The 12509-nt window shown below is 58.4% G+C and overlaps 1 protein-coding gene across 1 annotated transcript; it reads left to right on the forward strand.

Moving 5' to 3' along the window:
- The first annotated feature begins 1110 nt into the window (after positions 1 to 1110).
- On the forward strand, positions 1111 to 6265 carry LOC135892200 (membrane-spanning 4-domains subfamily A member 4A-like). The gene is made up of 6 exons (XM_065419912.1): positions 1111 to 1279; positions 3510 to 3626; positions 4332 to 4388; positions 5139 to 5294; positions 5666 to 5785; positions 6170 to 6265. Exons 1-6 carry the CDS (start codon positions 1154 to 1156, stop codon positions 6263 to 6265), a joined length of 672 nt encoding a protein of 223 aa, XP_065275984.1. The 5' UTR covers positions 1111 to 1153.
- Positions 6266 to 12509: the final 6244 nt, after the last annotated feature.

Here is a 12509-nt window from a genome sequence, read left to right on the forward strand (position 1 = left end):
GCTCTGACTTGGCGCTGGGCACCGGCCCTGAGGCCCCCTTGAGGTCCCCTCCAGCCCCTCGTCTAGGAAACCTCCACACAGAACATGGCTCAAAGGGCAGAGCCTCCCCGGGAGCTCGGGGGCCTGGCCTGCCATCAAACCACGTTGCCAGCAAGCTTGAGGCAGCGGCCGGACAGTTCCTCTCAGTAGCTCACCTGTGGCACCAGCTCGTCCCCAGCTGGCCTAGAGGTACCAGGGTCAAATCCACCTCTGCCCCATCCTAGTGCCAGAGGCCACCGGCTCCCCCCCGCATGGGCCTCTCCCGCTTCCTCTCCCTCCCCTGGCTGGGCGCCAGGCCCAGCCACTTCCTGCCCAGGCAGACAGTCCAAGCTGCGAGGCCCGCAGGAGCGTCCGGGTGTGCTAGGAGCCCAGGGCAAGTACAGCTGATCATAGCTGGGACGCAGGGCATGGGGGGGGGGACACGCTCTCTGAGGTGCATCAGCCACACGGGCTGGGGGGCTGCGAGCTTGGGGCTGGGGCAGACGGAGGCTGGGAGGGTCACCATGTCTGATGCCCTCCTGCCACAGACCTGGGAGAGATCCGCTAGCAAGGGGGGGGGGGGGCAGAGATGGGAGGGGAAAGGTTTCCCGTGAAAAACTGGCTCTGTGCATATCCCTCCCCCTCGCTCTAACCATAAACCCCCACTCCCCTCCCAGAGCCAGGGAGAGAACCCAGGAGTCCTGGCTCCCAGCATCCTTCTCCTCTAACCACTAGACCCCACTCCCCTCCCAGAGCCAGGGAGAGAACCCAGGAGTCCTGGCTCCCAGCATCCTTCTCCTCTAACCACTAGACCCCACTCCCCTCCCAGAGCTAGGGAGAGAACCCAGGAGTCCTGGCTCCCAGCATCCTTCTCCTCTAACCACTAGACCCCACTCCCCTCTCAGAGCCAGGGAGAGAACCCAGGAGTCCTGGCTCCCAGCAGCCTTCTCCTCTAACCACTAGACCCCACTCCCCTCCCAGAGCCAGGGAGAGAACCCAGGAGTCCTGAATCACAGCTGTTCTCATCCTAAATGTGAGACTCTTTGTTCTTTTCCTCTCTCTTTTCCTCTCCCTTAGTTGCTGTGACGGCTCCTGTCCGCACTGCGCAGGCCGGGAATAGGCACCCTCTGCCCTGATGGAGGCAGGGCCCTCCGGAGTCGTCCTGCTGACGCAGATCATACCCCAGCCCCACTCGTCAGACTCCTCTGCCCCACCGCGGCCCCTACGGAAGTTCTACCAGGGGGAGCCGCTGGCTCTGGGCGTGAGTCCAGTGCGGCCGGGGGCTGGCCTGCGAAGGGGACCCAGGGGGACACAATGAGCCTTTCCAGCTCCCTCTGCTGTCTGGGCCATTAACAGGAGGCAGCTGCTGCCCTTGCTGGGTGTAGTCGCCTGATTAGCTTGGATGGAAGATGCTCAGGCTTTTAGGTGCAGGGGGTCCTGTCCTTGGCCACAGGCTGTCATGTGTGGCCTTGGTATAGTGCTGTGGCACTGAGGATCCCAAAGTGCCTTAGAAATGTGGTTGGGGATGATTGTCTCTGTAATACAGAGAGGGAAACTGAGGCACAGAGCTAGGCAGGTGCCTGAGTGGAGACTTACAGCGAGTCAGGGTCAGGATGCATAAGACCTGACCCTCTGATCACCCTCCTCCCCTATGAGTTGGAAATAGAAGCCAGGACTCCTAGCCCCTCTGTTGTAACCCACTAGACCCCCACTCCCCTCCCAGAGCTGGGGCTAGAACCCAGAAGTCCTAATTCCCAGCTGTTTTCATTAGGAATGTTCCACTTGGGAGCACGATGCAATTACGTTATTTTAATCCATTACTTCCATACTAAGGTGATGGGAAATATAGATGAAAACAAAGGTAGCTGTAAGTTGATTAGTTAGGTAGAGAGATTTACTAAATGCTTAATTCAGTAGTTTAATTGTATAAGTACTAAATAACTGTAAAAAGAACTTCATAACCCTGTAGTAATGACTGAGTAACCATCTAGTGGGGAATGAATAACAATGTAGTAAGAACAGAGCATCTATGCAATAAGGATTGAGTACTAATATAGTAAGAACTACGTAACAATTTAGTAAAGACTGAGTGACCATCTAGCAGGGAATGAATAACTATGTAATAAGGATGGAGTAGTCATCTAGTATGGAATGAATAACCCTGTAGTAAGTACAGAGCATCCATGCAATAAAGAGTGAGTAAGGATATAGTAAGAACGGAGTAACAATGTATTAAAGACTGAATAGCCATCTAGTAGGAAATGAATAACCATGTAATAAGGATCAGGGGGTAGCCGTGTTAGTCTGTATCCACAAAAACAGCAAGGAGTCCGGTGGCACCTTAAAGACTAACAGATTTATTTAGTCATATATAACACTTCTTGAGGTTTTTTACCCATGAAAGCTTATGCCCAAATAAATCTGTTAGTCTTTAAGGTGCCACCGGACTCCTTGATGTAATAAGGACTGAGGGTATGTCTTCACGACCTGCTGGATTGGGGGGTGGGGAGGGGGAGCAGCGATCAATCCAGTGGGGATTGATTTATCGCGTCTAGTGTAGACGCGATAAATCGACCCCCGAGTGCTCTCCTGTCGACTCCTGTACTCCTGCACCGCAAGAGGCGCAGTCAGAGTCAATGGGGGAGTGGCAGCAGTCAACTCACCGTGGTGAAGACACCGAGGTAAGTCGATCTAAGTACGTCGACTTCAGCTATGTTATTCACGTAGCTGAAGTTGTGTAACTTAGATCGATCCCCCCCCCCCCCCCCCAGTGTAGACCAGGGCTAAGTAACCATCTAGTAGGGAATGAATAACCATGTAGTAAGCACAGAACATCTATGCAATAAGGACTGAGTAAGGATGTAGTAAGAATTGAGTAACAATGTAGGAAGGACTGAGTATTCATCTGGTAGGGAGTGATTAACCTTGTAGTAAGTACAGAGCATTCATGTAGAAAGGACTAAGTAACACTGTAGTAAGGATTGAGAAGCCATCTAGTAAAGAATGATTAACCATGTAATAAGGACTGAGTAACCAAGTAGTAAGGACTGAATAGCCACATAGTAGGGACTGAGGCCCAGCTTTACAAAGGTATTTAGGTGGCCAAAGTTGCAGAGAGGCGCAAGTGGGACTTACCAAGTCTTACACAGGTTAGGTGCCTGCAGCTCATGGAAGGTCAATGGGAGTTAGGCACCTAGCTCTGGCACTTTTGTCAAGCCCAAGAGGTCACCAGCAGGCCAGTGGCAGAGTTGGGAATAGAACACAAGTCTATGAGGATCCATCTAGAGGCTTTATCCTCTCGTGAATGACTAGCCATTTAGAAAATACAGAGACTCCGTGTAGTAGGGACTGTGTCACTGTGTGGTAGGGATGGAGTAACCATGTAGTAGGAACGGAGTAACTGTGTAGTAGGGACAGAGTAACTGTGTAGTAAGTTCCCCAGAATGCAGCTCCTGGCCAGTAACATGTTATGCTCCACGGTGTCTCTGCAGATCACACAGATACTCATGGGCATTGTGCAGGTAGCTTTCGGCATCATCCTGATTCTGGCGAATGGCTACCAGATAATGGCGATACACGTGGGGACCCCCTTTTGGACGGGGATCCTGGTAAGTCCTAGTGGTGGGGGCTTCGGGGGTGTGTGTGTGAAAACAAGGAGGACATCGTCTCCGAATCCTCACTGTAGGGCGGTTTAGCCAGCCATCCCCGTGCCCTGAACCCGGCTTCCTGGAGCATGGCCAATGGACTTTGGAAGCCCAGCTGGCACTGCCAAGGGTGGCGGAGTGGTGACTGGGGCACTGGCCGTGGGGCTAGGAGACCTGGGGGTTGCCCCCTAACCTGCCGCTGGCCTGCTGGGCAAGCTCGCATGTCCCCTCTCTGAGTCCTCGGGGTGGCCACTGGCTGTGTGTCTGTGCAAAGCCCCGACCTATCACAGGGGCTTCTTTGGCCCCTATCCCTGCAGCACCTCCCCCATCTTCAACTGAGTCCCTGTGGGACATACAGAGCCTCTGGCATGGGGGGAAAGGGAAGAATGGGGGGATCCAGAACCCCCTGGCATGGAAGTGGGGGGCACATAAGGCCCTTGGCATGGTGGGGAGGGAGCCTCTGGGATGTGTAATGAGCTTGAGAAATGTGTGACCTCTCCTCCCCCGCCCCCGGTGTATTGACCCTCACCCTGCCTGTGAGGGAGTGCCATTATCCCTAATGCATGGAGGGGAAACTGAGGCACCAAGCGAGTAGGGGGCACTGGGATGGTCTCACCTGTTGGGCGAAGAGTGGGCAGCAGCCTTGACCCATCTCTGCTTCCCCCCCAGTACATCCTTTCGGGGTTCATTTGTGTGGCGGCTGCCAAGAACCCCAAGATCTCACTGGTAAGGAACGAGGCTTTTGTTCCCTGTTTTTTGAGCCAGATGTAATATATTGGGGTTTCCCCCCCAGGGAGAGTTAAATGAAACATGAAAAATGTGGGGGGGAATTCACTGCAAATTCCAAAGGAAAATTTTGACTTTTTTCCCAACACTGAAAATTCCCATCCAAAAACCGCCCAAACGGCTGAAAATTTAAACATTTTACCCCAAAAGAGTCATGAAAGGAAGAATTTCCAGGGGGAAACAGCCACCAAAAAATTCTCCCCGCACAGTTTTTTCAGACAAAAACAGCAGCGCACCCCAAACAGCTGAAAACGGCCAATTGGCTGCCCAATTTTGCCCAAAAAAGAGCAAATTTGTAGCTGGAAGCTGGTAAAAGGTGCAGGGAAAATGAAAAATATCTACTCAGAATTGCCCCAAAGCCCAAAACGTCGCCACTGAAAACGGCAGCGAATGGCTGAAAATCACCCGTTTCAGGCTGAAGATTGTAACAAGGAACCGGAGAAGAGCTCTGGAGCTCTTGCCTCTTTCCCCAGCAGACGCTGGGACCCCACCCGCCTTGTCTCGCTAGACACTAAAATCTCCACCGACCTGCTGTACCATGGAGGCTGGGCACAGGCTGAGGGCGTCTGGAGGGGTGCAGGATTCAAGGGCAGGAGAGTGCCTGGGGGGATGCAGGGGTGGGAGGTGTGGGGTGTGTGGATGACATAGCTGGGCGTCCTGGCCCCGCGTCTCTGACGCCTCCTCTCCCAGGTGAAGGCCATGCTGGCTATGAATACCCTCAGCGCCGTAGTGGCCGGAGCGGGCATCATCTTCTATTCGCTCTCGCTTACCTTCCGCTTCCCGCAACAAACCTGCTACTGGATCGAGGAGTCCAAGTCCTGCGCGCCGACCTCCCGAGTGCCCGCGGTGAGTCCAGACGCCCCCCGGGCCTGCCCAGCTCTGCCCCGCGAAGCTGGGGGCACTGGTGCTATCTGTAACCCTGCTCATCAGGGCTGTGGCCCAGGAGTTGGGCCTGATGCCCTGAACGCCATTAGGGGACGCCATGCTGCAGAGAGGGAGCAGGGGCTCAATGGAGGGCGCAGCGCTGCAGGGAGTAGGGTGAGAGGTCAATAGCGGGCGCCATGCTGAAGGGAGCGGGGCAGGGGGCTCAGCAGGGGGCGCCGTGCTGTGGGGAGTGGGAGGATCAGCAGGGGGCGCTGTGCTGCGGGGAGCGGGAGGCTCAGCAGGCGGCGCTGTGTGTATTGTCAGTCAGTCCCTTGTGGATCTCCCCTGGCCAGGATACCATGTTCGGGGTAACCATGATTCTCCTGGTCTTCACCATCCTGGAGTTCTGCGTCTCCATCTCCAGTGCCGCCTTCGGGTGCAAAACCCTCTGCCGGGACAGCTACAGCGACACGGTGACAGCCTCTGTGTGAGGGGACGGGGGTCTAGGGTTTAGAGGTGGGTGGGGGACTGGGAGCCAGGACTCCTGGGTTCTATCCCAGGCTCAGAGAAGGGAGTGGAGTCTAGAGGTTAAAGCCAGGGGTGAGGACTCCTGGGTTCTATCCCTGAGTATGTGAAAAATTTGTCCAACCCATCTCTTTCTAGATCAGTTGACAGATGTGGGACCCCCCCACCCCCCGAGCCCCCGTACTTCCCTAGGGAGGGAGCTGGGGAGTTATTCCATGAACAATTTGTGGGGGGAAGGAGGGAGGAGTACGGGCTACAGGGGAATGTGGGGGGCAGGGGAGTGGCTGGCCCTAGGGCTGCCCCTCATGCTCTCCTCCTGTCTCTCCCTCCAGTCCATGGTGATTTATCAGAACATGGGGCCCCCAGCTGCCCTCACCAACGACCCCCCCAAAGCCCCACCCCCTTACCAGGACACCCAGACCCCCTGAGCCGTGCCCCACGCCAGCCACCGGCCGACCCCAACCATTGTGAGCTGCTGCCGGCCCTTCAGTGGCCCCCAGAGGGCAGCGAAGCATCTGGGCCAGCACCGTGGATGGTGACAACCGGGACTCGCTCCTGATGGTGCCATCTACACTAATGGTGTGACACCTTCCTGCTGCGGATTTAAAGGGACAGTGCGAGATTACAGCGTGGCAAATTACAGCTTCTTTCTTTCTTTCTTCTCCCCTGCCGACAGGATCTGATTCCTCTCTGCTGCGCATTCACCCCTGATCTCCCCACACCCAATAAACGTGTTTCATACGAACGACCAGCCCCAGTTTCTGCCTCTCTTATTCATCAGGATCCCCTGACTTGGCAAAGGGACAGGGGCAGCCCAGGCATGGTCCTGGTATTGTAGGCGCTGCCAAAATGCTGGACCTGGGGTGGGCACCTGAGAACAGGCATGGCACAGACCCGCGGCGCTGAGATAAAGGTAGTGCGCTACGTGCTCTAAAATGCACATGGGAACTTGGGTTGCCTTGAGAGCTGGCGTTCCTCTTGGGGCTACAGGGGATTTTGAGCGAGGGGTTCCCGAGAGGCACCCCTCCCCCAAGAAAACAGCTTTTCTTAAGGTTAACAGATTCTCCCCATTCTCTTTGCACACAGACGGGGTCAAACCAGGGGTTGGTTCCTGCCCTGAGCAGGCTCAGTCGCTCACCATTTATCCTGGCTAGTACGTGGCACCAACCTGCCCCTCAAGGGAGCAACGCTGAGCCCGGGGTTCACCTGAGAGCCTGCCCCTGGAGACGGGGGTGTGGCTACCGGGCACGTGCCAAGGGAATGATGCGGAGCCGGCGGAGCCAGCACGCCCAGTTGGGCTGCCAGCCGGGCCGAGCTCCCCGATCTGGTGGAGGTTAAAGGAGCATGTTATGGGCATGAAACCTGAGCCAGCCCCAGGCACTCAAATACAGGCATGGACTGAAATCGGGGGGTGGGGGAGTAAACCTGTTGCTAAACTGTACCTGTGTTAAAGGCAGGCAGGGGGGATTTGGGCACAGCGACAACGTGGGAAGGGCTCAAATGAACTCAGACGTGCAAAGGCCGGTGGAGAAGGGAGTGAACATTAGGTGGTGGAAGGGGGGGGGAGCGGAGATTAGAGTGGAGGTGGTTATGGGGAGGGGGCTGGGTGGTAGGGGACAGGAGTTAGGGGGATCCGAGGATGGGGTGGGGATTATGGTGACACTCCTCTGTGCTGGTTCTGAAAAAGTGTGTGAGTGGGGGGTCTCTAGTGGTTAGAGCAAGGGAGCCAGGACTCCTGGGTTCTCTTCCAGCTCTGGGAGTGGAGTGGGGTTGAATGGTTAGAGCAGGAGGGAAGGAGATAGAAGTTAATTGCAGGGAAAATCTTCCCCTCCCCCACAGTCCGGCTGTCCCTGCAGGGGACTGTTGAGAACAAGCTGTTCTCTCCCTGGGGCGGGAAGTGCCTGGCCTGGAGCCCGGCCTGGGGAGGAAGAGGAACTAAGGAGAGTGGGGAATGGGGGGAGCCGAGGAACTAGCCCTCGGGTGGCGCAGACCGGGATCCGGGCCCTGAAGGGTTAATATTGAGCAATGGTTTAGCAATGACTCCCTCTGCCAGTAACTGTGACCCTGGAGCTGTGCTGAGCCCCCCCCCGCAGCACAATGCCCCACTCCCCGCAGCATGGTGCCCCCTGCTGAGCCCCCTGCCCCACTCCCCACAGCGCGATGTCCCCCGCCCCACTCCCCGCAGCCCGGCGCCCCCCGCCCCACTCCCTGCAGCACGATGTCCCCTGCCCCACTCCCCGCAGCATGGTGCCCCCTGCTGAGCCCCCTGCCCCACTCCCCACAGCGCGATGTCCCCCGCCCCACTCCCCGCAGCCCGGCGCCCCCCGCCCCACTCCCTGCAGCACGGTGCCCCCTGCTGAGCCCCCCGCCCCACTCCCCGCAGCACGATGTCCCCTGCCCCACTCCCTGCAGCACGGTGCCCCCTGCTGAGCCCCCCACCCCACTCCCCACAGTGCGATGTCCCCCGCCCCACTCCCCGCAGCCCGGCGCCCCCCGCCCCACTCCCTGCAGCACGGTGCCCCCTGCTGAGCCCCCCGCCCCACTCCCCGCAGCACGATGTCCCCTGCCCCACTCCCTGCAGCACGGTACCCCCTGCCCCACTCCCTGCAGCACGGTACCCCCTGCCCCACTCCCCGCAGAACGGTGCCCCCTGCTGAGCCCCCTGCCCCACTCCCCGCAGCACGGTGCCCCCTGCTGAGCCCCCTGCCCCACTCCCCGCAGCACAGTGTCCCCCCGCCCCACTCCCCGCAGCACGATGTCCCCTGCCCCACTCCCCGCAGCACAATGTCCCCTGCCCCACTCCCTGCAGCACGGTGCCCCCCTGCCCCACTCCCCGCAGCACAGTGCCCCCCTGCCCCACTCCCCGCAGCACGGTGCCCCCTAGCTCTGCCCTCCTTCATCGTCACAGTTACTGGCAGAGGGAGTCATTGCTAAATCATTGCTCAATATTAACACTTCAGGGGCCAGACCCCGGTCTGTGTCTGTCACACCTTAGGGCCAGTTCCTCGGCTCCCCACATCCCCCACCCTTCTTACTTCCTCTTCCTCCCCAGCCAGGCTCCTGGCCCACATGCTTCCTGCCCCAGGCTGAGAACAGCTCGTGCTGCGCAGGCCCCTCCAGAGCAGCGGGGGCTCCGGGAGCCAGGGTCCATCTCTGTGGGGACGGGTCGGGGGAGCCGGGCATCGGGCGATGCAGCCTCGTTCACCTCCGAGGACAGGACAAGAAGCAATGGGCTTAAATTGCAGCAAGGGAGGTTTAGGTTGGACATTAGGGAAAATTTCCTAACTCTCAGGGTGGTTAAGCCCTGGATCCAATTGCCTAGGGAGGCTGTGGAAAACCCAGCATTGGAGGTTTTAAAGAGCAAATTAGACAAAGCCCCGTCAGGCATGGTTGGGCTGTTACAGTCCTGCTGTGAGTGCAGGGGACTGGACCAGATGGCGCATCGAGGTCCCTTCCAGTCCTACACTTTTAGAATCGCTGAACAAAGCAACAAACCCTCAGGAGAGTCTAATCAGCTCCTCCCTTGACCATTGCAGAGAGAGGATCGGATCGGATCGGAGAGCTGGGCTACACTACAGAGTTAGGTCGACGTCGCCTTAACTCTGTTCATGTCTACACTCCAGCAGGGCTCCGCCGATGTGAGTCGCCAGCTCCGCCGACCCAATAACGCCGCCTCTGTGAGAGGCGTAGCGCTTAGGTGGGTGTAGCTAGGGTGACGCAGTGGCTGTGTAGATACTGTTACTTACATCGCCTGCATGGGGCTCACAGCCAGAGCCTGGCCAGGCTGAGGGATGGGGGCTAGGAGACCTGGGGGTTGCCCCCAGAGCTGCCGCTGGCCTGCTGGGCAAGCTCACACGTCCACTCTGTGAGACCTCGGGTGTCTGTGCAGGGCCCCGACCTATGGCAGGGGCTTCTCTGGCCCCCATCCCCGCAGCACCTGGGTCCCTTCCCATTGTCAGTAGGTCTGGTGAAGTGAGGCCTGACACGCCGCTCAGTGGCTTGTCTTTGTCCGCCCATCTGTGTGGGTGTTACAGGATCGTGTTTGAACGCTGCATCTGATCAGCGCCAAACTGTCAGGGAACGGACCAGGCAGAACCCTGTCCATTTGGGGGGCACTAGAAAAACAGAAGGGAAAAATGGTGAGGGACACTAGAGCCACTGGCATGGGGAAAGAATGGGGGTACCCAGTACATGGGGGCACACAGAGGCCCTGCCATGGGGCAGATTCCCTTGCTAACCTGTTCCAGTGCTCAGCTCCCCTTCGAGTTAGAAAGTTGGACCTAAAATCCACCCTCAGTCTCACCTGCTGGGAATTAACCATCACTTCTCATCCTTCGCTGGACAAGGAGAATAGCTGAGCCCCGGGCGCATTAGAACAGCCCTGGCCCATTTAAGGGCTGTCATCAGGGCCCCGCTGTGTCGCCTTTTTGCTTTGCGTTCAGCGCATTCCCACGGGGAATTTGGGGGTTGAGAAATCTGCACATTCCAACAGCAAAACATCCCTCTAGAAAACCTCCCATCAGCTCTGCATAGAAGCTCAAGGCTCAGCCTGCACCACAGCTCGGTGCCTCCAGCCCTCCGCTGCTCACCCTTCTTTTGGGCAGGGGGAAGGAGATGATTAGTCTGGAGAAGTCCTGCTGGTGAGCAGCGGATTGCCTGCAGCCTGCTGACAGGAACCATTGTGCACCAGGCAAAGAGGCGCAGGGGAACTGGGACACTGTCCAGCCCCCGATCTGCCTTATTCTTACTTCGGCTCCAATCAAGGCGGAGATCGTTTCTGGAGCTTCCCAGGAGGGGCCCCTTGTTTACGGGACGGGGTCCAAGCTCAGCTCTTTCCTGCCGGAGTGAGAGCCAGCTGCAGAGCCGGATGGAGGGTGAGCCGGAGGCAGGATGGGATTGGGGAAGGGGATTTGCCCTGGCTGGGTCTCTCCGGGGGGCGTGGCGGGGTGCTGGGGTGGGGGCTGTCGGTTAGTGGAGGGGTCAAGTATCAGAGGGGTAGCCGTGTTAGTCTGAATCTGTAAAAAGCAACAGAGGGTCCTGTGGCACCTTTAAGTGTCTTTCTGTTAGTCCACAGGACCCTCTGGAGGGGTCAAGGATTCTGTCCCCATGTTGCTGGGACGGGGCAGACGGAGCTGGGAGTTCAGGGGCACGAGGGACCTGGGTACAGCACACACGCTGATACACACTCACGCTCACACACGCACTCACCTACCCCATAAACAGACACACACGTTGCCCCTTCTGACCTCAGCGGCTAGTCAAAGTAGGGGGCTCGGGGGATGCTCCAGCTGGAGGCAGAAATCGGGGCTAGCCAGGGATTGGCTTTGACAGAGTTTTGTTTATTTGCAAGCAGCGTACGAAGTCCCGTGTCTCTGCACCCAAATCAAACAGTCGCTCAGCTTGTAGCCCCCGCACACCCCCCCCCCCCCAGGCTCCACAGCCAGCCCCAGCCCTGGAAGGTCTCTCTCTAGCTTTTTCCAGGGTCACATTGTGCAGACAGGGACCCGCTTCGCTTTTCTAGCCTCTTTGCCTTTGCCTCTCTCTGGTCTTGGCTTGCTCTGCACTTCAACATTAGGCTGACCTAGCTCCAGCACTCCGGGCTGTGGAAAATTCCAGGCCGTGAGCTCTGGAGTTTGGTTGACCTCACCCCCGGTGTGGACCCCAGGCCCATGTTCGGATTCTCCCGTCGACCTAGCTACCACATCTCACAGAGGTGGATTCAATACAGCGATGGAACCCCACCCCCACCCCCACACCGACGTTGGAAGGGTCTGCACAGTGATGAGCTGCCAGACTGTTAACAACCGGTTCCCTACCGGGTCTTCGGCGGCACTTTGGCGGCGGGTCCTTCAGTGCCGCCGAAGACCCGGAGCGAGTGTACGACCCGCCGCCGAAGTGCTGCCACCAACCCGGTAGGGAACCGATTATTAAGTGCCGCCCGGTGAGTACAAGCCCAAGACCCCCCACCCTAACTGCCCCCCAGGGCACCACCCCCTACCCAACTCGCCCTGCTCCCTGTCCCCTGACTGTCCCGACCCCAGGGGTGAAAGTAGAAATAGGGACTTACCGGTATGGGGCTGGGTTGGGGCCAGCTCTGGCCCCTGGAAGGGGCAGGGCCTCAGGCGGATGGGGCAGGGATGGGGGGTCAGAGCCAGCCCCGGCCTGCCCTGTACTGGTAAGTGCCCCCACCGGGGTAGCAGCGGCAGCCGGGGGCTCCGGCAGCAATTTAAAGGGCCCAGGGCTCGGCCGCCGCTACCGCCTCGGGCCCTTTAAACCGCTGCCGGAGTCCCCGGCTGCCGCTGCTACCCCAGGGCTCCAGCAGCGGGGCTCTGGCAGCAATTTAAAGAGCCTGGGGCTCCAGCCGCTGCTGGGAGCCCCAGGCCCTTTAAATTGCCGCCTGGGGAAGCCAGGCCGCCCCAACCCCCTCCTGTTCCCCGTCCCCTGACCGCCCCCCCCTCAGAACCTCCGCCCCCTCCAACCGCTCCTTGCCCCTTATCCAACCCCTCCTCCCAGCCTCGGCCCGACCCCCTTACCATGCCCAGCCCTTTAACAGCCGGTTCTAAACCGTGCAGCTGTAGCGTAGACACCGCTTGTGTGGGAGCTCAGTGTCTGGGTATTCTCGCACACAGCCCTGCCCAAAACAATACTCAGCCCAAAAACTCTGTGTGTGTG

The sequence above is a fragment of the Emys orbicularis genome, chromosome 20 (genome assembly GCF_028017835.1).
Source record: "Emys orbicularis isolate rEmyOrb1 chromosome 20, rEmyOrb1.hap1, whole genome shotgun sequence".
NCBI classification, from domain to species: Eukaryota; Metazoa; Chordata; order Testudines; family Emydidae; genus Emys; species Emys orbicularis.

Excerpts from the sequence above, each read along its gene's own strand:
- LOC135892200 (XM_065419912.1), top strand. The coding sequence starts at position 1,154 with ATGGAGGCAGGGCCCTCCGGAGTCGTCCTGCTGACGCAGATCATACCC. Across the intron at positions 3,627-4,331 it reads CCTTTTGGACGGGGATCCTG|TACATCCTTTCGGGGTTCAT; the intron begins GTAAGTCCTAGT and ends CTTCCCCCCCAG. Across the intron at positions 5,295-5,665 it reads CGACCTCCCGAGTGCCCGCG|GATACCATGTTCGGGGTAAC; the intron begins GTGAGTCCAGAC and ends TCCCCTGGCCAG.